The sequence below is a fragment of the Nasonia vitripennis genome, chromosome 5 (genome assembly GCF_009193385.2).
Source record: "Nasonia vitripennis strain AsymCx chromosome 5, Nvit_psr_1.1, whole genome shotgun sequence".
NCBI lineage: Eukaryota > Metazoa > Arthropoda > Insecta > Hymenoptera > Pteromalidae > Nasonia > Nasonia vitripennis.
Genome location: NC_045761.1, coordinates 12,386,755 through 12,413,384, shown reverse-complemented (window position 1 = coordinate 12,413,384; position 26,630 = coordinate 12,386,755). Strand labels below are relative to the sequence as shown.

The window sequence follows — 26,630 nt, the reverse complement described above, 5'->3', positions numbered from 1 at the left end:
CGCGATCATCGACGCGGGCTATATTCGGTAAAATGTAGAAAACCAATCGAGCGAGAGGGGCTTTCTCGTCTCGAAAAAAGCTAGAGGCTGCAGCAAAGAGTGTACTCGGGGAAAAAGCAGGGGAAAATTGAGCATTCGACAGACGAGAGAAAAAGGCACCGAGCGAGAGACAAAGCGAGAGAGAGAGAGAGATAGAGAGAGAGAGAGAGAGAGAGAAAGAAATTCCTCGTTACAAACTTTCCGGGTGGTCGGAGCAGTACTAGCTCGCTCGCTCGAGATACCTATAGCTGCGCGATACGCGCGGGGGAGGATCGCGAGTAAAGGGCGCAGCCGCCAACGAGCCAGCCCCCGCTATAGTCCGTCGCGCGCGGGTAGAGGGGGACTCGCGAGCAGGTAAAGGGGAGAGACGCGTGAGCGGGTCAGTTCCTCTCCGGCCGCCGTCGCGCGCGCTTCCTTCTCGCCCCCTCGTTCCGTCTTATATACGTCGGGAGATAGATCGACTCGATAGTCTCGAACAGTATATATACCCCGTGTGTGTTTAGTGCCGGCGCAATCAGGAGAAAAAAAAAGAAAAACAGTGCACGACCGCAGTGAGTGTCTCGGGGCCGAGGCCCGAGGAGCTTCCTCCTGGATGCTTCGCGCAAGCTCTCCTGCTGCAGCCTCCCTGCAGCTCACGCCGGCGCGTCGCAGCTCGTCATAGGTATACGAGCGCTTCTTCTCACTCTATCTATCGCTCTGTATGGGTGTGTGTGTGTGTGTGTGTGTACGATCGGAACGAGCACTACTCTTTCTCGCCGGTTCTCCATTGTGCGCCCTCGACTCGCGCTGCATAATGCGCTTTTTACGCAGCGCGAGGCTGCTGCAAGCTCCCGTGCATGAAAGGCTTGCGGCGTCGCGCTAGTAGCGACTACACAGTGGGGAGTGGTCTATTGAGTGTGCAGCGAGCGAGCGGCGCGTTTCACGCCTGGCTCTTTCTCCCGACTCGCGGCTGTATCCGTGCGCGCGCTATATCCACACGCTGCGAGAGGCGCTGAATAATGAGGATGATTTAACCCTCCCGCTCGCGCTGCGCGTTAATTTATCTCCGGGGCTTCGACGCTTGCAATTGCCGCCGGGTCATCCCCGCTCGCAGGATTATTTTCCCTTCTCGTTAACACGACGAACGACAAAATAAAAATCGTCACCCTTTCGCGACTGCTGCACTGCACACACTGCTCGCTAAATAGATTCGTCGTCGCGGTGCTGAAGTTTGTACTCCTCTCAGCCCGAGTGGATTCCGTTATGTTGGCCGAAGAAGAGCGCGAGCCGCGCACGCGAGTTCGATTCGAGCACTCGATTAACCGAGTGCACTCGGCGGCGGCGGCAGCGTCGAGGAGAGTTTACGGCCCGACCGCTGCCGCAATGGACCTATATTCCCGCCGTGTGCGCTGCACTTTTAACGGGCCAATCGATGCTCTTAAACTTGCCGCTGCGCGCGATTAATCAGTCGCTATATGTATAGCCGATGATCAACGGGGGCGGGATGCTTTTTCATTGGCTTGGAATTGGCGTAGTTGGCCCTGTGGCCGCGGATTAATTTTCGACGCCGGGAATGAATATCACACGAGAGATTAACGCGCGCGGTTATTGAATGCGTAGTTTGTTATACATTAGGCCGTAGTTCCTTCAAGCTATAACGCGATTATAACAGAGGCGCAGTCGCGTTGGCTGATCAATCGAGACTCTTACCACTTAACCGTTAGTTTACCCGGCGAGGTGTATCGCTGCCAAGCTCCGGGGATGTATACCTGTGGCTGGATCTAGCCAGCGAGACGAGAAATTGGCGCACATATAAGCCGAGCGACACACATAACGCGAGCAAACGAAGGAACGAACGAACGTGCCAGCGAATCCTAATCCGATCTCGCATTCCGCTCCCGACCCCAGGTCCTGATTTACTAACGACTTTATCGCCAGACAGTTCGTTACTTCCTTTTCTCCGCTATGCTCTCTATCTCTACCCCCCCCCCTCCATCTATCGAGATGCCTCTCAGCTCCTCCGGGACTAGCGGTACTCCCGAAGAGGCGTCTATATACCGCGCGTACACCCACGGAATCTTTCTCTCCCGGAGCCGCTGATGCAGTAACGAAGTAAGATTAACAGGGAAAACTTGGTCCCACGCGGAGAGCGCTCAGCCGTTTAGCATTCGGCCATAAAGCAGCTTAATCGATCCCTCCGTCGCGTATCATTAGCCAGAGCGGCCGAGCAAGCAAAACTTCCCGCCGACGAGTACTTTTACCCCCCCCCCCCCCCCTCCTCTCTGCCTCGGCAACGCTGATGTAAGCCTCTTAGGATGTATCCACTAGTTGGCCCTTTGTTTTTTACCGATGCTCTCTCTTTCTCTCTCTCTCTCTCTCTCTCTCTCTCTCTCTCTCTCTCTCTCTCTCTCTCTCTCCTCACCCCACATCTCGCGGGGATCAGGTCGATTCTTCGGATCGAAGCTCGATGGACCGGATGGAAGCGGCTGACCTCGTCGCGGATACATATAGCTTATATCGTAATCCGGAGCTTCTTCATCCCCGTGTTCTTTTTCCGAGAGCGAGTGCGATAAGCCGAGACGGCGCCGGACTAATGGAGAGATTTAATAAATTGCAGCCGACGTCTCGCGCAAGTGGGATTAACGACTGATATGCTTGAATTAATTTAATTGTATCTGCATAGCTATGTAGCTTCGTAGGCTTAGTACCGTCGCTCTCTGCGAATTAAGAGTAGCGTATTTCATTATTAAGATGGGACCTTTCAGTTCTTTCACAGTAGAGACTAATTGTGTTTCGTCTACATTGGTGATTCGAGACGTGCTAGTTTTCGCCAGGAGCAATATCGAGCTAGCATATTACGTTTATCAAAATAATCGATGCTTTCTGGTATAACACATTGTAGACAATCTGCGGACAAAAAGTCTAACACAATTTAGAAGTTGCCACGATTCGCGAAGTCTCCCTGTTGAAAATATATACCTGGATATCCAGGTGGATTTTCCATGTGGATAATTTATACGGATTCATGTGGATTTCATATAGATCCATATGGAATATCCACATGGAATCCACATGAATCCATATAGATTATCCACATGGAAAATCCACCTGGATATCGAGGTATATATTTTCAACAGGGCTAATACTCTCTTAATTTTTTAAATGTTTGGACCAGTCACCGAGTTTCAAAGTTTCTAAAAATAATACTCGATAAGAACTCGTTAAAAATGCTCTCGCAATCAAATTGTATTTCCACAGTGCATGGGTCTCATTGTGCATTGTTTATTTAAACTCCAAAACTCAATAACTGAAAATAAAATAAACAAGCAGAAATCCGCGCAATGTACTATTCATCGTGCGGAGCACTGGAAACGTATTTTAATAAGTTGTTATCGCGCTGGTTCGAATTCAGAGAGCATAAATACACAAAGCATGATCAGCAGAGCATCGGCATACGACGAGGTAAATCATTCAGACGAAGCGCACCGGCGCACACGTCGTGTAACGCAGAAAAGCAACATATCGGCTTGATTTCCAAGTCCTTTAACTGTCGGATTTGCAGTAACAAAGTGCATGTTCGCCGTCGTTGCGCACTCAAATTCTCCCGTCACTGTAGCTCGTCATGCTTCGCGTAACGTTAATATTTTCCCGACATCACGATTCCGCTTTCAAAATTGCATCCGGGTACTTATTCGGCGAGTTTATATATAAATTTGTTATTGCGCGCGCGCGGAATCGAGCGGCCAACTACGTTAAAATCGCGATTCCGAGCTTTTTGACAAAGCTCTTTGCAATCATTTTAATCGAATTTCCGACTGCAATATTCTCGGCCGTAAATAATGGATGCTTTGAATTGGGTTTTCTAAAAATTCGTCGAATAACAGTGTCTGTGGCCAATAAGGGATTCTCGATCCCGTCATAGTGATAATTTTTGATATCACACGTTTTATACAGCCTCTTAGCGAATATTACATCACTTATTCAGAATTACACAGAGCCAATAATAGAGCCGCACAGAAAACGTTCAGCCGAGCGCATCGAAATCCCGCGCTAGGTATAAAAATCAATATATGTCATAGAAGCGAGTCCGCCTTGTCGGGGCGTAAAAAATGTCGGTCCGCCGCAGTCAGGAGTCCGCACTCGGTCAGCTCTCTCTCTCTCTCTCTCTCTCTCTGTCCCGAAAGGGTCATTTCTTGGACGCGAGCGGCACACACTCTCTCTCCGCGGCATACAGTATCGACAGTTTGTCCGCGAAAAGGGGGTAGAGAGTACACGGGGCTTTACGGTCCACGCGGCAAGATTAATGAGCCCCCGAGAGCAGCGCGGCGCACCGGCCATAAGTCAGCCCGAGGCGGCGCTTGTTTGCCCCCTCTTCTCCGCGCACATATACGGCGCACTTTGTAAAATGAATTATCGAAGTATGTACAGCCCGGGCCGGCTTATATCGCTTAATTAAATGTCAGGAGCTGGTGGCAAATTGCCTTTGTTCCCGATCATTTTCGAGCGGCAATTCTGTATCGGGACAAGTTGTTTTCTCGTAATCGTTGACCGATATCTTATATGCTTTCGTGCGGCATACCGGCTCGTACTTTATTGTTATTATACTGGATCGATTCGCGCGCCGCGGTCTGTAGCTTCGTTCTGCCGCGGGCGGATAACGAGAGCTTTATTCAGATTGACACTAGTCGCTGCTTTCTTTATTAAGAAGCCGCTTGAGTGGAGGAGAGCTGAGCACTCGGGATAAGTCGCCCGGAAGGATTTAATTGGATCAGATCACTCGCGGTGGTCGCGAGAGGCGATGTTTTCAGTCCTTCGCTCGAATGCTTTTGTGCACACAGAGCGAACATTGCTTTGAACATTGCTTCGCTGTTATTCTCTCTCGTTCTTGTGTACGTTTGCTAAATAAGCATCAACAAAGCGATGGAAGCTACGGATCCAGCTGGTTGGTTGGGAAGTCGATATACAGTAAATTTTGACAATTTCGTAACGCGCGTTCGATTTTGCTTCTCCAAGCAATTCTATTTTTCAAGCCTGCGAAATTTTCTCCAATCGAACTTATTCTTATTAGACTTTTACCGATCTGCTCCAAAGCCCTATTGATTTATTTTTTAAAAATAATAAAAAGAAAACATCTTTGGCTGATGGAAAGGGAGAACCGTAGAGATTTTAAAAACCAGGTAAACCCACCAGGAATGGAGTTTATTAATAAAAGTAAAACACGCATCTAGCGGATATTCCATATCCTCGCGGCGGGTACCGAAAAATAAAAATAAAATACTGCATTTTTACGAAATTAATACGGTTTCATTCGAGGCAAAAATATTTTCCGTCCAGGCTGCGTATATTCATAAATGAAAAATCTCTCGCAGAAGAGTCTGCCATTCCTCATTGGCAAAATACGCGCATACGGCGTCGATGAAACGCGAGCCGAAAAAGCTGCGGAAATAGGAAAAAGCTCTTCGCCTCGTCCGACAATCACGGTCCACTAATTAAAGCCGGCAAAGTTTAATTTCGAGCCTGCAGTCTCGTGTTCGTTTCATCGAGATCAAAACTACCGACAGAGCGCCGTGTCCGAGCGGGCATCCGCGAGGCTTTGCACTCGGGCACGCGCGAGCGCACGAGAGAGAGAGAGAGAGAGAGAGAGAGAGAGAGAGAGAGAGAGCGCAGTTTTCATTTACGCTGTCCTGCCTTTACGAGCGATTTGCCGCCGGCTCGCGAGCTGCCTTGTAACCTTATACGAGCTGGCTGGCAAACGCGTTATATATAGCTACACTCCGCTCGCAAGCTCTCCTCTCGTATATCGAGTGGAGCTTGCGATGACTAATAAACTTGACGAGAGAGAAGGAGTATTAGAGACGGAAACGAGTGCGCAGCTTGGGAATACGACGACAGGCGTGTATAGGAATTTCGTCATTATACTCGGACCACTCGGCGTATGGTACCTGGACGTTTTCAGTTCTCGCGAGCGGCTTAGATGTGGCCGGGCGATAAATTAGCCGTCGGGACTACTATCTCGTCGGAGCCATTCGCGTGCTCGATGTCTTCATGCGCCCCGCACACAACGCCTCGGAGGAAATTGAGACGAATGAAGCGCGAAAAATCCCGGATGAATACCGTCGCGCGCGCGTGTTTACGAGCTCGTTACATGCAGTGGGTTTGAGGTAGGAAGGAGATCGACGAAAATCTTGACTCGCGCGATCGGACGAGAGGAAATTAAGTCTTTGTTTTGCACTCGACTTTAGTGGGATCCATTTGCTTCGTCGGAAAGTTTGAATCTGAGCTTCCTCGAGCAACTACTCTATAAGGTTTCGCGTTTTCGATAAAAGCTTTTCACGCAAGCGTTTATTTCCAATACTATAATGTAACGCTCAAATTGAAGTTGTTGTTACGCTTTTGATTTGATTTCACGAACAATTTCCGAGCTGCGAGTAAATGTGCAATATTAATAATTACTTAGACCTAATTGAAAAATCCTTCCTGGCTTTTTGCTTTGAAAAATTTATGCGTGTCAAAGTCTGGTGAAAATTACGTATTCATAGAAGCGTATTTAATTTTTGTGGAATGTTTGAGATTTAAATAGAAATTTTATAACGTGTATTATGCATTTTTCAGTTCCTTTTCTCCATGATTTTTTTTAACGCAATTATTCAGTGCTTTAAAATCAATAAAAATACTCTGCGCACAGAGGATGGAAATGGAAAGAGCCTGTGTCTGTGTGTGTGTCTTTCTCCGTCTTGTACAAGCACTTGACGCTCTGTATCTCGAGATGGACGAACAAAAACGCGACTACAATGAACCTCGCGGCGGACAATTACATTCCTTCTCTACTCGTACAAGCTATATACATATATATTCAACTCGTTCTATTTAGAACGCGTACATAATCGACTAGATGGAATATATATTATTCTAATTTCAGTGTCGTCCTCGTAACGATTTGCATTACAATCGATGGACATAGATATATTATAAAGAGTCGCGCCGCAGCTATTGTATCGAATAGTTGGGAGAGCCGCCGACGTGCAGCAGGAACAAAAGAAAATCGATAGCCCTATATAGCCGACATATTTAATTAGCACGCTGCCTTATTGCGGCACTTACAATGCGCGCACTTCAAAACTCATTATACTCGTACAGTTCGTTCTCCGACGAGACTTGAGGCAACTCGATCTTCGTCGCGCACAGTTTCAGTGCTTCGCGTAGCCTAAAGCGAATCGAACCCACAAGTGCAGAGAAGTAATTTCTTCCGCCGACTTTCCGCCGGGGCGAACATATAATTGAGAATGACGGCTTTTGGTAATTAGATAATAATCGGAAACGACGTGATCGCCGCCGGCTAAATGTTTTCTCGCGCTTCTAAAAAGATTTCCGATTGATTGTTTCATTGAATTTCGAGCTTCACCCCGACGGACAGCCGCCGCCACTGCGCTGTACTCTATATATAAGTCTATAAATACCATTAACGGAAAACGAGAGCAGCTCGCGAAAATCCGATATCGCGAGAGTAGCCAAGTTTTCTTCATTTTCTCCGCTATCCAAACACGCCAACCGAGAGATAGATGTACAGAGGCGGAGGGCAAACATCATGCATTTTTCACAAACACACTTCACCGCGCGCGGGAGTAGCTATTTCTACTCATCGAATTTTAACAAGTTCAATATTCCCGCTTCCTTATGCCGATATCGAATTTCCGCGACTGTCATATACGCTCGCACATGCGCACGCATTATTTTCCTCTTCCATTTTCCCGTACATCCGCGCGAGTATTATGAAAATGAAACGCACATATAACGCGAGCGTACGTGTTCTAGAATATCGCGACGGCAATTATACCGACGAGCAGAGAGAGAAGTGCGGCGCCGCTGATGTATAAACTGCGTTTTAAAATTGAAATCATACGAGTGGCTGCGGAAGAGCTAGGCAGCGAGCCGAAAATAAAGCATCCCGACGACAATTCACTCGACCCGCTTCTCTCACGCGACGCACGAAAACGGGACAACAAGGCTCGAGTGCGTGTGCTGCGAGCTTTTTTTTCCTCTCGCGCGCATGCAGCGCTGCTGCTGAGAGCTGCAGGTAAAAGCGAGTTTGCGAATTTAGAGGCTAATTCGAATTAAGGTCGCGAGAGAGAGAGAGAGAGAGAGAGAGAGAGAGAGAGAGAGAGAGTTTGCGATTTAACTTTTAGCTTTTTTTTCATACGTGTGCGTCGCGCGCGTCGATGATTATTTTCTCCCTAGACTCGGTAGATTGATCAACTTCTCAAGCGGTTATAATTGAAACCAAGAGAGATAGAGTGGCGGGAAATTTTTTTAATCATCCGCGCGATAGCGTCTCGGAATTTCAAATCGCGCGCGCCTTGAAACTTTCGCCGGGAGTCTAAGTGAAATTTTCTGCCCCGTCGCGAATGATAATTTTAACTTCTCCCATTGTATATATATATATATATATATATATATATATATATAACACACACTGCAGCGTAAATCAAAAGCTATAATGAGGAAGCGAACAAAAAGCTCCGCGCGCAATATCGCAGTAGTGCACTATCGCAAGCTCTCCGTTCTTTCGAGCATACACAGTCCATAGCTCGTCCGGCAGCGCACTGCACGCGCGCGTATGCAATCTATTTGGGTTTAATAGTTTCTCCCCGACGGAGTCGAGTTATATATACAGTGTGTACGTATTCGTAGAACAGCGTCCGATAACGATAGCAGTGCGCCGACTAGACGAAACAAACTCGCCCGTAGGGACCGATCGAATCTTCTTGCACTCTCAGCCACCTCACTCTCTCACCTTCCTTCCGGCTCTTTTCCTTCGGTGGCATCGATTCTCGCTCTCCTACTAATGGATATTTCATCGGGGACGGATCCAACGCGTGTGCGAGCTCAATTAAAGTCTCGATAAAAGGCGCGGGAGAGAAAATGAGATCATCGATGCCTCGCGCGACAGAGAAGACACACTGCGCATAATGCAGCGCTTCTTTGTACCCGCGCGCTCGCTCGCAGCTTATATTGCAGCAGCAGCTACTTCTTTCTCTGCCCCTATACACTGGATGCTGCTTTTCTTTCATCCAAGCGCGCGCGCCCCGAGTATGTACGTTTCATCGCCTCTCTCTCTCTCTCTCTCTCTCTCTCTTGCGGCTGCAGAGAGGCGCGCGGACCCAAACAATAAGCATGCCTACCGGCACTATACATACAGATACTGCAAGCTCTTTGTGCAGCCCCGAGACTCGCGATACAACAACGCGCTCTGCATATAACTCGTAATGGGGGAAGCAGCAGCAGCACAGCGCTGGCTTTGGCCACCGACGTCTCTATTTTGTGCGCCGCGCTATTAGGCATTGTGTCCTCGTTATACGCTGGATAATTACGCCGAGGGAGAGCTGCATGCGCGCCCGAGCCGTTATTACCTATAAGCCCATAGCAGTTATACACTGCGCGCCGGGGGAGTCTTTTCGACTTCTGCTGACGATGACGCGCGCTTCTTTCGGCCTTTCAAGCTCGTATTGTGATGATGTTTCGACAGTCGCGCGGAGCCTCGTTCGAAACTCAAATATATATATATATATATATATATATATATATATATATATATGTGTGTGTGTGTGTGTGTGTGTGTGTGTGTGTGTGTGTGTAAACTGGTGCCTCTATAGCTCAATGGAAGTAGGTCGGGCTGAGCGAGTTGTCTGATTTCGTTATGCACATACGTATCGGTATACGGAAGCTTGCCTTCTCCAGCAGTCCATATTTACACTGATGCTGCAGCAGGCTTAATGTACCGCGCTGAAAATTGCAATAATGCTATATTCGGGGCGCTGTGCTTTTCCGAAATAAAAATGGAATCGATGGAAGGGCGATGCGATTTGAGGGCTTGCGTTTTGGCGCGGAGGCGTGGAGAAACGCCATCGTGAAATTATTTCCGATCGATCGTAGCGATTTATAGAGCTTTTTTGAAATTGAATTCGTATACCTAATTATCTTTTAAAGTATTAGGAAGAAGGAGAGATGATGAGATCGGTGATTTGTTTTTCTTTTTGTTTGAAAAATGTTTTATTCATTATCCTTTGTGAAGTGAATTGAGCGCAATTAGATGCGCATTTATTTAAAATTTATTGTAACGTTATATTTTAAACTGACATGCCTGAGACAAGTAACACGAAAATGTTGTTTTCTCTCCATTTGTTTCAATTAAAACGAATGCATTTTTACTGCGAAATGCATCTTTAATCAACATTTGGGCAAGAATTTATTTTATTTATTTTTAAGTAGAGTAATTCGAATGTAACTATTGAAAATGTGTCTGCCAATAATGGATCAACCATAACATGATACCTTCATAGAATGAAAATGATCTATTATAAAGCTTTCTCAAAAACTAATGTTTTATATCTCGTGGAACAGCTCAACGCTAAGCGAGTTGCAAAGCATCAATTATAAAATTGAAACTTTGAATCCATGTTCGATTCCCTAAAGTGATTACATAGCGTTTTAGAGCTATACTCATGGTCTTCGCGCGTTTTCTCATCATTCGTAGAACAGCGAGTTTGACGTTTTACCGACATTTTTCCGATGGCTATGGATAGCTTGCTGCTATGCTCGTTCTGTGAAAGGGCGCGATTTTCAATTCGCGAAAATAAACTTGCTGTGAGCTCGCGATATACACGGGAGACTTCAAAGAAGTGAGTGACAATTACGTCAGTCATGGAAATTTCCCGTCCCATTTCGAAACTCTATAAATATATCACGAGGAGCACCGCTTATTTTTTATTAATCAATCGATCGAGTGCACGTTCTGCTAAACGCTGCAGTATTTCGAGTTGAATAAACAAACGAACAATGAATTCAATCAATGCGTAATTCGATGAGCCGAGAAAATATATTCGAGCATATACTTAAGTGTCGCGTTATGCCTCTTTCTCTGTGTTTCATGAATCCCGCAGAGCAGGAGTCTAGCCGCGAAAATCAGCAGCCGAGGCGAAGGCGGCGCAGACGGCGGGAGACAGCACAACACGGCGACAGGATGATGCGTGACTACGTGATGCTGCTGTCGTGGCTCTGCACGGTGCACGGCAAGGAAGGCAAGTGAGAATGCATATACCTGCGCCTATATACATATATAAGCATAGACTGCAGAGGAGTAGAGTAATAGCGCGAGCGGCGCCGCCGCCTGCGCTCGCGTGATATAATCGATTATTCAAGCCGGCGATTCCGTGTTTCAGTCAATTTTTGGCACATCAGCGACATCCACTACGATCCGAACTATTCCATCCAGGGCAACGGCGACGGAAGTGAGTATATATCCTACACGAGAATTAGTTCATACACATGGCAGCGCGCAGGATGAAGTCGTCACGGCTATTATCTCCTGCGAAAGATCGTGATTCAGATTCAAAAATAATCATTCAAAACTTTCATTTAATATTCGCAGCGGAAGTTCGAAACTAGAGCTCGCGAGCGCGCGGGGTTACGCGGTGTCGTCGACCTCCGAAAACTTCGATCCGAAAGTAATAGTCGAAAGAAGATTCGCGCGCGCCGTCGCGTATGCTCTACGCCGTGGAATCTATGTGTATAACGCGCGGGCTGAAAGAAAAATGGCCTCGACGTCGAGAGGAGAGCTTATATAGCGCGTGCTGTATAAGTGAAATTCTCTCGTAAATCTCCACTGCGAATCTTGTGAATTAATACACGGATGTTTAAATTTTCGTTTCGCATGTAGCCATAGGCTTTTTCGAACGAGCGTATCATTTACCCGGCGAGAGAAGTATATAGGTACGTATCCGTAGCAGCTGCCGGCGTAACACCGACAATTACGAGAGGACCTGCAATTTAGAGCGCGCGAGAGTAGCTCTCTGGAAGTATAGGCGGGGGAGAGGCCAAATCGTTGTAAATCTCTTCGGAGAAAAATAATCCCGCTTTAATTGCAGTCTAGCGTACAAACTCGCGGATTCAATTAAATCGACTGGAAAAATGGTTGTTAGCGGTGCGTCGAGTTATTTTGTTTTTTTTTCCCCCCGGTGAAACACAGCTTTTCGCGCTTGAAATCCGTTTCGGCTGCAGCGCCGCGTAAATAAGGCTGAAAACGAAATTACGCTTCTCGCGGGTAAAAGGCCACGGAATATCCATTGGCCGGGACGGATATACGAGCATGGCGCACAATATCGGAGAGCTGGAGAAACTTGGCATGGAGTTTGGGGAGGGAAAAGCCGGATGCCCGCGCGAAACTTCCAATGAAATTCGAATGCATTAGTTAATAAGTTGGCGCGCCAAGTGAACAACGGCCGAGTTGGCCAGTTTAATCCCCTCGGGTCAGCGCCCGGGGAGTCGCCCGTTTTTTCGCCTCGTGTTGTTCTGGGACAAAATAGGAGCTGATCGATATTTCATAATTCGTGTGAAGTATAGGGGTAAAATTATTGTAGGAGACTTGCTATTGTCCGTATTTTCAATCACGATAATTTTTAATGCATTTTATAACTCAAGTACATTATTCAATGAAAAGATGTCGACTTTTTCGTTAATAATTCAATCGCGTTTTTAATCTTTGATGCGCCGTACAGTCCGTCTTCGATAACCGATACCTCACTCGTAATCGATATAGAAGGATGTTTCGTTAATTCTGCGTGACATTTTATAAAACCATTCATATATACTCGTTTGCCTCGCGCTGCTCGCAGAATGCTGGAGTACGCCGTCGAACGCGGACATAGGCCACATGAGGCTGACGGATAAGATGCCGAGCGCCGGGGTCTACGGGCACTACAACTGCGACTCGCCCTGGGCTCTGGTCGAGTCGGCGGCCAAGGCCATGAAGTCCAAACAGATCGAAGGCATCGAGTTTGTGCTCTGGACTGGGTAAGCTGCCTCCTCTTCCTCGACTGTCTGTGTACACACTCGCGAGCCTATGGTAGGCCGTCGTGGGCGAACGCAATCTCAATCGATTGGAGCCGATATGGCCTGCTCGGGAGAATATCGCGTCGTGGATATAGCGTGATTGCCAATTTGGAAAAACATTTCGGATTAAGGCGTCATTCGAAACGCTGCAAAATTCTTATTTTTCAAAGTAGTTCTGCGGTTGCAAACAACTGGATAAACGAGATATCATTTTACCGAGTATTTACCCGAATCAGAGAGTTGAATTCATCATTTTTTTTTCTACGGAATTTCTGCAAGCGACACAGAGTTCGGATTCGTTCTCTTTTTTTTCATCGCAATAGAATAGTCATAATATTTTCACCCCTAAAGCTATACTCGCAAACGCATTACCGAACGCCGAATAACATAAACGCAAAGCTTCACCGCACTGCTTTTCTCTTTACATCGAACAATTGCGAATCCTAAAAAAAGAGCGTAAAAATACGCCCGAAATCTCGCCGCGCGCCCACTATCGTTATTTAAACACGCAACAGCGAGAAGCAGGACAGAAAAAATATAAACCCCGAAAACTCGGGACGCCGAGGCGACAAAAAGCCAGTTCGAAATAAACAATAGCGGCCGTGTGTATACAGAAATGAGAGCCGCGGTTTGGAGAACAAAAAGCGCAGATTCGGAGTCGGAGAAAAATATTTCGCTTCGTCGTTGCAGAGACACGGTGAAGCGCTCGGAGAGCATGACGGAGGAGTCGCGGCTGCAGTACCTGAAAAACATCACGGACCTGCTGTCGCACACGTTCACGAGCCAGTTCGTCTTCCCGGTCTTGGGCCACGAGGACTTGGGGCTGCCGCTCTCGGCTGTCGCTCAGCTCTGGGGCAAGTGGCTGCCCGGCGAGGCCATCACCACCTTCGCCAAGCGTAAGCACGCGTCTCGCGGCTCTACAGTATACTGCTGCATAGTCGTTATAACGTGAATGTGAAAAAATAACGAAATTTCGCAGACGGCTACTACACGATAGAGCAGCGCTCGAAGAACTACCAGATCATAGCGCTGAACACGAACCTGTGGCTGTCGGCGGATTCGATGGACAACCGGGTGCCGACTCAGCGAGCGACGAGCAGCGCGGCAGCTCACGCCGCGGCCGCCGTTACCACCGCTACCGACCCTGACGGCCAGTGGAGCTGGTTCCGAATGGTCCTCGACAAGGCCCGCAAGGAGGACAAGACGGTGAGTTTTCGCATAAAAAATCGAACGAGCGGCAAGCAAGCGTCAAGCCTCGCAATTAAAAACAAAAGCTCGCAATCACGCGTGTATCGGGGCTGCGCGCAAGCGCATTCGCATGCACGGACACGAGCACGCGCAGAACAATAGAGTATAGTTTAGTATCGGGCCAGATATAAAGGACGGCCGGCCGAGCGAGGGACAGAAGTGCCGCATACGATATGAGAGGGCCCCGATGGCTCGGAGCGCGTGTGCGCATGACGTATGTACATACGTGCGTGTGTGCGTCGAGAGCTGGTGCTTTCTGAGCCGGCAGTCCACGCAAAGTTGTGCTTGCAGTGAACATTCGCCGCGAGCGCAAGTGTCTGTGTATTTATGCAAATTTGCCGGGTGCGTGTGTGTGTGTGTGTGTATCGCCGCACTTCTGCGTGTATTATGCATCCGTGTCCGTGTACGTGTACACCATTGCGCGCAGTCGCGAGAGAGGGAATGCGGAATTATCCGATTGATCACGTAATAGCAGTGGTGCTTTGACGTGACGTTGGGGACTGTATACTGAAAAATCGTTTATTACGTTTATCTCCGAAAAAGGGAGAGAAATTTAAGAAGTTCCGTAGTAGCTTTTGTGCGCCTGTATAGTAAGAGGCAAAGCGCCGTCGGAAAAAATGCCGGCTACGTGGAAGCTCGCGTAAACGAGAGAAGCAGGCCAAAGAAATGAGGCTGATGCTGGACGCGCTGGTGGATAAAATGGAAAACAGCCGAGTCGGCGAAATCAGCGCGATAGAAAGGACATAATGGAATTACAAAATGACTGTATAGCAGTTTCCGCGCGCGCACTCGTGAAAAGTGACCAATCAGCGATCCCATTGTCTGTCACACGTGCAGTCTGCCGGCAGGCGCATCAAGACACGTTTTTGCATGTATCGAACCGTCGCTTCTCTGCGCGCATAGCTACGCGAGTTATCGAATAAAAATTCCGAGTCGTTTCGCGCTTTTTCTCGCTCCTTTTTCGCCGCCATGAAAACCGGCGCTCCTTTGATAATTAGAGAGAGAGAGAGAGAGAGCTTGCAGCGGCAGCCGGAGAGAAAAAAAAGCTCGCCGGGGATAATGTCGGCGATTTGTTAGAGCAAATGATATTGCCGGGTGAGAGTGGGTGAAATGGCGCAGTATAGTCTCGAGTGCAGAGAGAGAGAGAGAGAGAGAGAGAGAGAGAGAGAGAGAGAGAGAGAGAGAGAGAGAGAGAGAGAGAGAGAGTAAGCTCCAGAGCTTGAGCTATCTTTGCGTCGCAGCAGAGAGTGCGTTGGTAAATGTTAATGCCGCCGGGGAGAGGAGGCTTCGATGCCGCCGCTACGCTCGTACCTGCGCGCTGTGGAATAAATAAGAGGAGCTGCGTCGTCGTTTCGGTCATTGCACCGCGTGTGCGCAGCCGATCGATTAAAAGCGCGTTCGCATTACGTTTTAGGAATATTGCGCGTTTGTTTTATCGAGGTCGGATCGTATAATGCTATACGCTGCCGCTTGTATTCCCGAAGCTTTCAATCACGACTCGCTGCGTAGCCCGAGCTAGCAATAGTAATAATATGTAGTAATTAGCGCTGTGTGTTGTGCACAGTCGAATCGAATATATGCGGTGCTCGCTAATTAATTTCCAACAATATTCTAACAAGGAAATTCTATTTTGGGTTATATATCGCTTCTGTGCGCGCTCGCAGGATATCGACACTTTGGCGTTGATTGATCGCTGATGCATAGCCCAGACGTCAAAGAGCAACTGCGCTGCGCTGCATCGATGCAGCGGGCAAGAACAGGATACGCCGCGGAAACGTTTGTGAAAATAAAAATGCCGCGCGAGTTAAAAAGCAAACCTATATATTTTTCAGACCGATTTTTTCCAGGTCCGTGATCGATTCTGTCGTTGCTAAAAGGCTTTCGGTTCAATAATTGAGTGTCTGTACACGCGCGTTGTTTAACATTTGGACGGGAAAATCGAGTAAAAAAATCGTTTGATTCGTGCTCTCGCAGGTCTACATAGTGGGCCACACTCCGCCGGGAATCGACGACCGAGAGAGCGGCAGCGGCGTCCTCGCCGAGGAGCACAACACCCGCTACCTGCAGACGGTGCGCCAGTACTCGGACATGATTCGCGGACAGTTCTTCGGGCACTGGCACTCGGACACCTTCAGGCTCATCTACAGCGATAACGGTGAGCTTTGCACTGATATATTCCAATGATTTTTCGATAGCACTTCTACAACGCGAGGAATCGCTCGGATTGTGATTCGCAGGTGAGCCGGTATCCTGGGTAATGGTGGCGCCGAGCGTCACGCCATACAGAGCCGGTGGCCCGAATAATCCCGGTCTGAGGCTCTACAAATTCGACAACGACACCGGGCAGGTAAATACTTTCGTGCTTTTTTTCTTCGAATCTCTTTCGAAAGCTCCGTCTCGATGCGGAACACCCGCGGAAAACGTTTCGAATCGCATCGAGACGAGCTTTCCGTGAAATTCAAAATGGCTTTTCCCGCTAAACACGATAATAGCGCGTCAGAGCATTATAGTATATGGTAGTGAGCACTGCAGGCACTTTCTAACGCACGTGCGAACGCGCGTCGTATACGTGTCTACAGGTACTGGATTACGCCCAGTACTATCTGAACTTGCCGGAAGCCAATTCGGGCAAACGGGCCAATTGGCGCCTGGAATACAACCTTCGGGATTATTACGAGCTCAGCGAAATAACGGCTCTGAGCCTTCACGACCTCGCCGATCGATTCACGCAGTCCAGCGACAATAAGTTCGTCAGGTAAGCTATATACCTATATACATGCATGCCATACTAGTGCAACGAGCTCCGAGCATGCAAGCTTCCCTCCTATTTTTCCTTTTTTCGCTCTCGGCTCTTCCTTCCTCGCTTTTTTCCGCGCCAACTACTCGCGCGGCTGAACACGGCATAGAGGATAGCCGATTAGCGCATAGCGAGCGAGCGAGCTGTTTGTATGTGTATATATATATATATATATATATATATATATATAGGCGACGCGGTTATTAAGTGTTAAGACGGCTCGTCGAAGGATAATCGCCCGCCGCCATTATCCTCTCTTTCGCCCTCGCGCTCCATATACTGCGCACGGCTGACGGATCTTTCTTCTCTCAGGCGCATATTGCGTGTCTCGCGGAAAGTTGATTCGCGCGCTCTAAATAAGGCCTTCGAATCACCGAGCGAGAATCGATTTCTTGGGGGGAAAAATAAGCAGCTCGCGCAATATTCTATTAACGGTATAACGAAATCTATGATTTTTCCCCCAAGCTTCCGCGGGAGATGAAAGCACAACAAGGAGCTTTCTCTATAAAAATGTTAGCTTCATCCCGGACCGCCGCGTGGGCAAAAGAGCGGAGCGTACGGCTCTCTCTTCCTTTTTTCGTATTATGTTTACCCTGCGCGAGAGCTGCGTATTAGATTCGCGAATTTACTTTGAGCGTTTTCTGCGCTTCGAACGAAAAAGAATTTTTAAAAAGCTTCCCGACATTACGGGAAACGAAAGAAGCATCGAGCTCGGCTCATCTCATCGGCGAATTAATGGAATCCTTCCAGCCTTGTAAAAAGAGCAGCATCCAATTTTCATCGGTCTCCTCCGGAGAAAGAAAGAGAGCGAGAGAGAGAGAGACGTAGCGCGCGTAATTCCTCGAGCTCGGCCACAATTGCGCATAGTTAACGACGTTAGTCCAGAGCAGCCAAGGAGTCTAGTGTTCGTCGTCGTCGTCGCCGGCGCTAAGGGTGTTCAAATAATTACTCGGTCGCCGAGAATACCTTTAGAAATTCTCTGCACTCAGCTGTGCCGAAAAAGCTGGGAAAGAGTAGAGGGAATATAAAAGACGCGATAAAAGGAAAGAGCCGAGCTTAGTCGGGCTATAGTAGGTCGAGAGATGCACGCTGCGGCTTCAAGGGCTGAGAAAAGAGCCGAGGATATAACTGGTGTGCAAACTTTGTTTAGCCCGTACCGCGCCGATATACCTACACGTTCCGCGAACGAATATCTCGCTCGCAGTTGTATATTACGCGGACGAATTTTCCTTTGAGAGAGAGAGAGCGAGCAGCACCTCATTAAAAGCGCGGAATAAGAGGTCGAGCTTAGCGAGTAAGTAATCGAGAATCGAGGTAAAAGTCAAAGTCGAATCTCGTCTGTTTCTGCACACAGGTACTACGGCGCCAACAGGGTAGCGCTACCCCGAGAGGTGGAGGAGATCTGGGGCTGCGGCGGCGCGCTGAACGGGCTCTGCGCACTGCAGCACTACTGCAAGGTGACGCGGCTCACGCAGCGAGCCTACAGCAACTGCGTCTCCTCCTACGCCTACGCTCTGGCCGCGGCTGCGTCCAGTGCTCTCGGACCGAGACTGATGGGCCTCCTGCTGCCGGCGCTTCTCCTGCTAGCCCGGTAGGGACCAGAGCTGCGCTGCACACTCGAGTGAGCATCGAGACACCGACTGACTGATGTTGTACGCATACATACTTTACGAGACATATCCCGTGTGTTCTCTCGTGCGCCGATGTGCGCGTGGAATCGGCTTGGGGGAAAAATACTCTACCCGAGCAAACTCGGCGGGTATAATCTACTCGGCGGATCTTTCCAAGCCCCGCCGCGCGCGCAGAGCGAGAATTATGTACGTTTTTAAAACTCGCAATCGTTTACGGGGTTAAAAGCTCCGAGCGGCGCCGCGGATATATCTGTTTTTAAGTATCAAACTTCCCGAAAGCGGATAGAGAGTAAAGATATTGCGCGCGCCGAGCGAGTGTCTTTCCTTTAAACGCGGTTTGAGAGACTGCGCGAGTTTTTCATTCTTTTTTTTTTTTTTTTTTATCAAACGAAAGCTCAACAATTTTGCGATCCATTCAATTCTTCTTTTTGCTTCCATCGATATTTCACACACGTATTCCGTACACGAGACGCCCACATTTTTCGGCGCGAAATACTGGCGCGTGGAAATATAGAGCTTCTGAAAATAAAAAAATCGCCCGCAAAGATTTTTTCCCCACTCAAAAAACCATCGGTCCACTTCGTTGAAAGAGAGTCACGCGCGCGCGAGGACAAACAGGAAAATTCGCCCGAGAGCGAAAAGAGGAGGGAATAAAGCGCGTATACGTGATCGCGGGCGCAAAGTAACGAAAATCGAGCCAAACAAGGGGGTACACGTCGTCAATAGGACTGGTTCTGCGCGCGCGCAAAAAAAGGAGCGATCGAAGTATGTACGAGTTCGGAATTCAAACGCCACTGCACAGCCGCGACTGCCCGACAAAGCCAAAGCGCGCGGAATTCCGTTAAGTTTTTCAGCTCCGAAGGGAATTCGCGCGCGTCGTGTTGTGTGTATGTAAATTACGTACATGCATTTATCGTAAGAATGAGGTGAAAAGAGGAGGATAGGTATATGGGGAGAAACGTTCGCATCTTCATGTATCACCCGCGCAAACTTGTAATAGTCCGTAAGTATAGAGGTGGATATTATTCCACGGCATCGTTGTACAATAGCTAAGGTGTATGTGTCTGCGAGAGTGTAGTACAGCGCGTCGATGTAGTCCACGAGCATCAACGGACGGTCAGTCGCGGTACACAGGTAACGTAATCCCGAACAGAAAGCAAATTTCCTAGGTTTGATTCAAGCGATAAAAAAAATTACACGTACACCGAGCGTTTTCCCAGAAATCCGAGGGAGAGAGAAATCCCACTCTTCTCCCCGCAGCCTCTTTTTCATGCCCTTTTATTCGGCCAATTAAAGCTGCAGCGCAGCGTCCCCTTTATTTTCGCCCGTAGCACCGCGGCTTGGCTGCGAGCAGCTCCATTCACAAAAAAAAGAGAGAAAGAGAGGAAAAAAACGTTTTACCCACTTGGCACTCTCTTCCGCGCACTCAACTTCATTATGAAGACGGCGCAGGCGCGTGTTCTAGCTCTCTCCTCTCGCTTACACTGCCCTGGTGTGTTTGGAGCACCGCCGGAAGATTTTCGATGTACACATTCGAGCCGTATAACAATCTGTCCGGTGATCCGCGCTCGCGTTGGCGGATATAAAGCCGCGCGCGGTATTATTGCCGTTTTCATTAATGATATCGATCTCGCGCGCTGTTATTGCGTTTTCACGTGTTATATCGAGAGAAATTTCATTGCGCTTTCGCCCCATACTCTTTTAATTATATATACGCGTGAGATGGCGGGGGATCGCTTCCTCTTTAGTCGGGAGGAAATTGCGCGATAAAAATTAACGATTTCGTTAACGGCCATCTCTCGCGATTATACGCGTTATACGGGGGATCGAATTCCAGAGCGCGAGAGAGACTTTTGTATTTCGGAGTAGTAGCGCATATATTATATTATTATTGATTTGACGATCGATCGCGTTCCGTTCAAGTTTGCAGGATATTTTAGAAGACTGTTTCGTATTGTATTGTTAAAAGAAAAGCACTGTACGTTGATCCGTTGAATTTCGCAATTATTAAACGCTGCAATTTAAGCATTAGAATCCCTCATTATTCATCGCGTTAACGCATACGCCGGGCTATAAATAAAAATCCCATAACCCATTACACGCTTACTCCGTCGAATGCCGAGTATGCGCGCGCGGAGAAAATTTTTCGCTCCGTATTAGCACAAAAAAAAGAACGCAGCTTCGAACGCGCCAAAGGGAATTGGCTGCGCATAGCCGGAATAACAGTTATCGTCGAATGAATTCCATCTCGCGCGATATCTGCAGGCACTGTTCGAATTCCAGCGAGATGGAAATTGAGCAGAAAAACAAGATAAAAACGAGAAAAATTGTCTCCCTATCCCTTTTTCGGTGTTGTACACTGAGAGAAAAGAATGCTTGTCGCAAAGGATTCGCAACTTAACCACATCTTATTTTTCATGTATTTGTTGCAAACGAAAATTTCTTCATAGTAAGAGAAGAATTCTTAACTATTAAGGATTTAGGAATTTTTGAGCGATTGGCGTCGAAACGTGTGCGTATACTATTTCACGCGTGAAGCATATTGATGCACAACATTTGAAATATCGTAGGGCTTATTCGATGAAGTCGAAGATTCTGTATGCATAAATACTTTTGTGATAGTTTCATATATGCAATATATTTTGCAAAAACAAAGAATCTTTCAACATCGAATAGTCTCAGAGCGATACTAAATGATAATAAGAAGTGAAAACAAGTAATTATAAAGTTTTAGTTATTTTACGTCGATGGAAAGAAAGATACGAAAATTCAAAAATCTGAAAACCTAACTGTTAAGACGCTTGGATTTCTCCATATTTTAATCCAATTTTCTTAACAGTTAAGAATTCTGCTTTGTGTCAAGGATTCTTTTCTCTCAGTGATACATATTAGACATTCCATATTGTTCATCCCTCGGTTCTCCTCGAGCATCTCGACTTCCCGGGGTTTCGAAGGCGGAGAAAGAAAGACATTGTGCGTCCAAGTGCAGGACGTGAGACGAAATTAGGTGCCGGCGCGCGAATCGTTTCTGAAATTGTTATTTCGTTATCGACACTCGCCGGATATGGCGTATTGAAAAGAGCGGTCTATCCTGCATACACACAGACACACGAACACACATACACGTATACAGAGAAGCGCAGCGTTTTTCGATATATGATAATAATAATAATGTGTTGTCGCGCGATATCCTTATAGCCTATAGCTATATACGTGTGTAAATTTCGCGAGCCGAGAGCAACTCGACTCGCGTCGCAGAGATGACGATCGCAACGTACGAAAATATTGCGCCGCGAATGGACGATACTATATATACATGATATATATTACGTTGGGCGAATGAAATTGTAGCCTAAAGAAAACGAAGCGACGCGCGATATGTAGAGAGCGAGTCGAGGCGGGAGTGCGAATTATGCGAGCGCAAGAAAGAATCGTTATATACATGTATAAAATGAATATGATATATCTATATTCGTACCACTTTTTTGTGATTATCATCATGCAGTATTTCTCAATAAAGAGAGTAATTTGTTTGTAACCGAGTGTGGCTTTCATTTCCCTATCCGAAACAGTCCCGAGCTGCACCTGCGTCCAATAATCGTATCGTAAGAAAAAAAGTGCATCGGAAGCAGCAGAGCATAGCGTACACAGAGCGAATAATTCCGCGCGTTATTACAGCGAATTAATCTAATTGTCCATGCAATTAGCGGGCCAGGCGCGAATTAATCCAGAGCCGAGAGAGCTGCGGAGGCACAGCTGAATCGTCCGTTATAATATTAAGAGGGCATTTGCGGCTCCGCGGATTCGAGTGAGAGAGAAACAGCACAGTGTGCGCGAAGGGCCTGAAGAGCCACGGGAGGGATGAAGCTAGCTGGATTACACGCCCCTTGGCCTTGGCTAATTGCTGGAATTATTTCGCCGCGAAAATTCGCTACAGCCAGCTAACAACGTCTTACGCTTATAGCGCTTTATTTTTCGCTCGATGTAAAAATAACGCTAAAGAGCAAGACACATCGCACAGTAAAGATGGATCGAGCTTGCGAGCGCGTATAACCCGGATAAGCGCCGGGCGCTCATGCGTGTGCTCTCCGAGTGCAACTGGACGAAATCGCGAGGCGGTTTATTATACGCCGCCGACTGGAGCGAGAGGGCTTCGCTGTATACAGCAGCAGCAGTTAGCGGCGAGCCGCGAATACGGACGATCGTCAGCGCATATGCAGCGAGAGAGATAATCCGCGCGGGCTACGCACTCATTTGCGCGATCGTAAATCAAATTGTAACTACGCGGCTCGCGATGTCTGCGCGCTGTCGATTTTCATGCTGGCTCTTTGTGTGTACACACGCTATACATATAGAGCGGATCTCGCGGGGAATAATCGGAGAGTAATCGGGCGACGATTCGACGCAGTGTTATAGCGTTAGAAAAGCGCATTCAGATCCAGGTGAGAACCGCACAGCAGGCAATCGGGATTACAGGACGGCGCTCCTTCCCTCTCTGTGAGAAACGAGAGTAGACGGGCCTTTTGAAGCTGACGCCGAGAACGAGGGACTATAATATGCACTGACCGTTACCCGCAGCAACGCAGCCCGAGGCGACTGCGGCGGCACTATGTATCACGCGAGGTACGAGCTTTTCTTTCGATTACCGCCCCGGGCTCGGATATATTATCGTAATAACGCAAGCTCGTCAAAGCTCGTCGGCGATATTGCCTCGTGCAGACAATGAATATAAATCCACGTTTCATTGTGGAGAGAGATCGCTGCACAGAGAGAGAGAGAGAGAGAGAGAGAGAGAGAGAGAGAGAGAGAGAGAGAGAGCAGCAGCGCAACACGCGAGGCGTGCATAACGAGGTTAAAGCTCGCTCTGGCGCTAGATCGCGCAAGCACGGGCTGCAAAGTGCTAATCTAATGCCTGATTAATGCGTAAAAGGCCGTGTGTGTATGCGCGCGGGCGCACGGAGGAAGATTGCGCGCTAAGGTCCTTAAGTACGGGGGTATAAATGGACTTGATCCGTGCGCCGGATCCGTCCGCACAATGCCATAGCTCCGGGCAGTATAGAACTCGCGAGACAATGTGCTTTCCTCTCTCTGCTCCACTATACATGTATATACCCCGGCACGAGTGTACACAGAGAGAGAGAGAGAGAGAGAGGCAGAGAGCCGCAAAGGCCGCGAGATGCGCGCACGGTCTACTAGTCGCTTCCGGTAATTTCGCGGCTCCTGTATTATTCATGCCTGGCTTAACCATTTATGATATGGAAATACAAAAAGCTGCGCGCCGCTCCTCCCTCCCCCCGCAGAGCCCTATACACGCCACATCCCTGCATCTATAGCCGCCAGCACGACAAGAGGTAAGAAGAAGCTCGAATGGAGTGGCGTGCGAGATTGATTGCGCCACGCGAGAGTGAATCTTTGATCGTCGTCGAGTCGCTGAGGATGCACCACGCTGTGTGTGTGTGTGTATGGGTGGGTGTACTCGGCCGACCGAACTCGGGCTCCTCTACTAGTGTACAGCGAGCGTGTAAAAATTTTTCCCCGCCGAGCGCTGAAATAATGCCAGCCGTTCCCGCGAGAGACCCCTAATGGGCTTAATATTTCAGAGCTGCGACGCACACACACGACTCTCATTTGACTCGCTCTCCTGGAAATTCGCTCGAGCAAGATGAGGGAGAGAGAGAGAGACCTGCCGAATGAGCCGTATACGTTATCCCGCGCTCGCGCGTCTTCTTCACCTTTGATTTATGAACGGCCGCGCGTAGCAGCAGCTCCTGCGGGGATATAACAATTGTCAGCTCGCAGCCCGTGTGCAGCCGCCAAGATGTATGCTATACGCCGCGACGCTATTGTTCTCTCGCCGGAGTTAAATTAATTTTCCCCGGTTAATCCTCCACCAGCCGAGCGGCGCTTCTTTTTTTCTCGCCCTCTTTTGAATCGAGCTTTTGTTGCGCGGCTTTTCTGCGACCCAAATATCCAGCTCTGTACGCGGAGCCCGACTTTTCCGCCTTATTTTCCCCGCTCCGTACATCCGCGCTTATCTCTCTCTCTCTCTCTCTCTCTCTCTCTTTCTGGCGGCATTGTCCGAATACTTGACCTGCTCCGTAGCCCGGGTTATCCGCCCGATTGCTGTTTATTGCATACCGATGCCACCTGCCGAAGGTTAGGAGCCCCCCCCCCCCCCAGCGACCCGCCCCCGCTCGTTTCGCATGGTGATTTTACATTTTTTTACGGGCCTATATCGAATAACAAACGCTTCCATTTCAAACTCCGCCATAGTATATAGTAGTGCGTATCTTTCGCTCCGGGCTAAGCCGGTTCATCCGCGCTCGGATGGATCCCGAAAATCCACGATTAGCCGATGCCCGACGGGTCTTAGCGAATGTTAATGGAGCTCTGCTCCGTGTCCGGCGGAAAGCCTTGTCCCTCGCTCTCTATCCCAGCTTTTTTCCAGCGGATATTATCCCGCGTATCCGTCGAATTATTGATGAGAGACGCGCAGCGGACGGAGATCGTAATCGTCGAGGTACAGCATATATAGATACGGACAAAGAATAAAATTGCGCGCGCCGAGTGTGAACATATACATATAGCCGAGCTACGCGCCGCGTCCCAGGGTATGAATAGAATTATGACACCGTCAGGGCGCCTATATCGGTAGACAATAAACTCGCGCGAAATATTCGAATATCGCACGCGCGCGTTATTGTTGTCGCCGGCGGATAAAAAGAGCGCGAAGCTCTTCCAAGTATTTCGCGCAAACGAACGACATCGACGACGCGTCTGCTTTTAATAAACGCCTCGCGTCATTGTTCCCTCTTAGGCGGGGACGCGAGAGCTTTTTGTTATGTAAATTGTTTGTGTACGAGTGAGAGCGAAGCTGTACGCGCGGTGCGTGTACAATGTTTGTTAATTGCGTTTTCGAGCCGGCGACGGTGCGCCTTGCTAATTGCTTCGCTCGGATTCTCGAAGACTGCGCATTATGCGCCAGTATATACATATATACGTTTACGCGTCGTTCCGCGTGTAAATATTATATAAATCGCGATAGATCGAGCAGACGACGCGACTCGACAGCCGTGATGTGGTAAGTGGAACGCGTACATTTATACACACCTTTACGTAATAATAATCACTGATAATTACTTAAAGTGGTGCATTAATCCAGCGTCGTTCTCACATCCGAGAGATTTGCTTAATTAAAGAAAGCGCCTCGCGGACGAGAGACCCAGAGCGTAGATACGACGGTTGCCTCGGCAACGTCCGCCTTGCTCTTAATTATCAGCTCTGGGACATCGCGTCGTCGGCGGGAAAACGCGCGAAAACGTTGCCTAAGCGGGAACCGCGTTTTAGGCCCCCGGAGAGACTCGTCGCTGCAAGGAAATTCCATCGGTGAATGCATATTGTATAAGCGCGAGGAGATCACTGCGCCGCGCTGACGGTATGATCTTGTTTGCGAGTCCGTTTATTAAATTTGCAAGTTTCGCTTGTGTCTATCGGAATTCAATGATTCGTTTGGCTGACGCTTAAATAATTTTCCAAAGTTAATTCTGTTATGTTTGGTATAGAAATAATGCGCAGCTTTATTACGAAGTAATCGAGTGATTCTCTCGATGGTATGTAGTCCGGTGACTCGTTAACCTATAGCGCGCGGGAGCTATAAATATCCTCGAAAACGAACGACAGCTAAATTTTCTCGAGGTGAAAAATTTATTATTGCGATATACACGATCTCGTAGATATGCGCGAGTTATTTTTCGCCTCAAACGTACATGTATTCCTCTGTAAATATAGAGAGGGAAAGAGATCGGGATCATCGAAGTATCTCGGCTCAATAACGCGGGCTCTCGAAATTTATGCTCTACGCCTCCGTCGCGAATAATATAACAGCGCGCGTATAACGACTTAAGACTTGGCCGATAAACTATAACCGAGATAGCGCGGCGGAGCCTTTATTGAGTCTCTTACCTTACCGCGAGAGAGAGAGAGAGAGAGAGAGGGAGAGAGAGAGCGAAGTCCAATAAGCTTCCTTCCTCCATATCGATTCACCGATAAAC

The 26,630-nt window shown here is 48.2% G+C and overlaps 1 protein-coding gene across 2 annotated transcripts; it reads left to right on the top strand.

Annotated features, from left to right (window-relative positions):
* The first annotated feature begins 421 nt into the window (after positions 1 to 421).
* Positions 422 to 22,117, top strand: LOC100124283 (acid sphingomyelinase-like phosphodiesterase 3b). 2 transcript variants are annotated; one of them, XM_016981368.2, is made up of 10 exons: positions 422 to 700; positions 10,961 to 11,093; positions 11,235 to 11,303; positions 12,687 to 12,864; positions 13,594 to 13,799; positions 13,883 to 14,109; positions 16,126 to 16,306; positions 16,389 to 16,498; positions 16,731 to 16,906; positions 18,303 to 22,117. In XM_016981368.2, exons 2-10 carry the CDS (start codon positions 11,036 to 11,038, stop codon positions 18,541 to 18,543), a joined length of 1,446 nt encoding a protein of 481 aa, XP_016836857.1. In that variant the 5' UTR covers positions 422 to 700; positions 10,961 to 11,035; the 3' UTR covers positions 18,544 to 22,117. The 2 variants fall into 2 exon arrangements, with proteins under 2 accessions (XP_016836857.1, XP_003424621.1); XM_003424573.4 differs by having other exon boundaries at positions 10,956 to 11,093.
* The last annotated feature ends 4,513 nt before the right edge of the window (positions 22,118 to 26,630 follow it).

Coding starts and splice junctions, on each gene's coding strand:
- LOC100124283 (XM_016981368.2), top strand. CDS start 11,036: ATGATGCGTGACTACGTGATGCTGCTGTCGTGGCTCTGCACGGTGCAC. Junction 16,499..16,730: donor TCGACAACGACACCGGGCAG/GTAAATACTTTC, acceptor ACGTGTCTACAG/GTACTGGATTACGCCCAGTA. Junction 16,907..18,302: donor AGCGACAATAAGTTCGTCAG/GTAAGCTATATA, acceptor TTCTGCACACAG/GTACTACGGCGCCAACAGGG.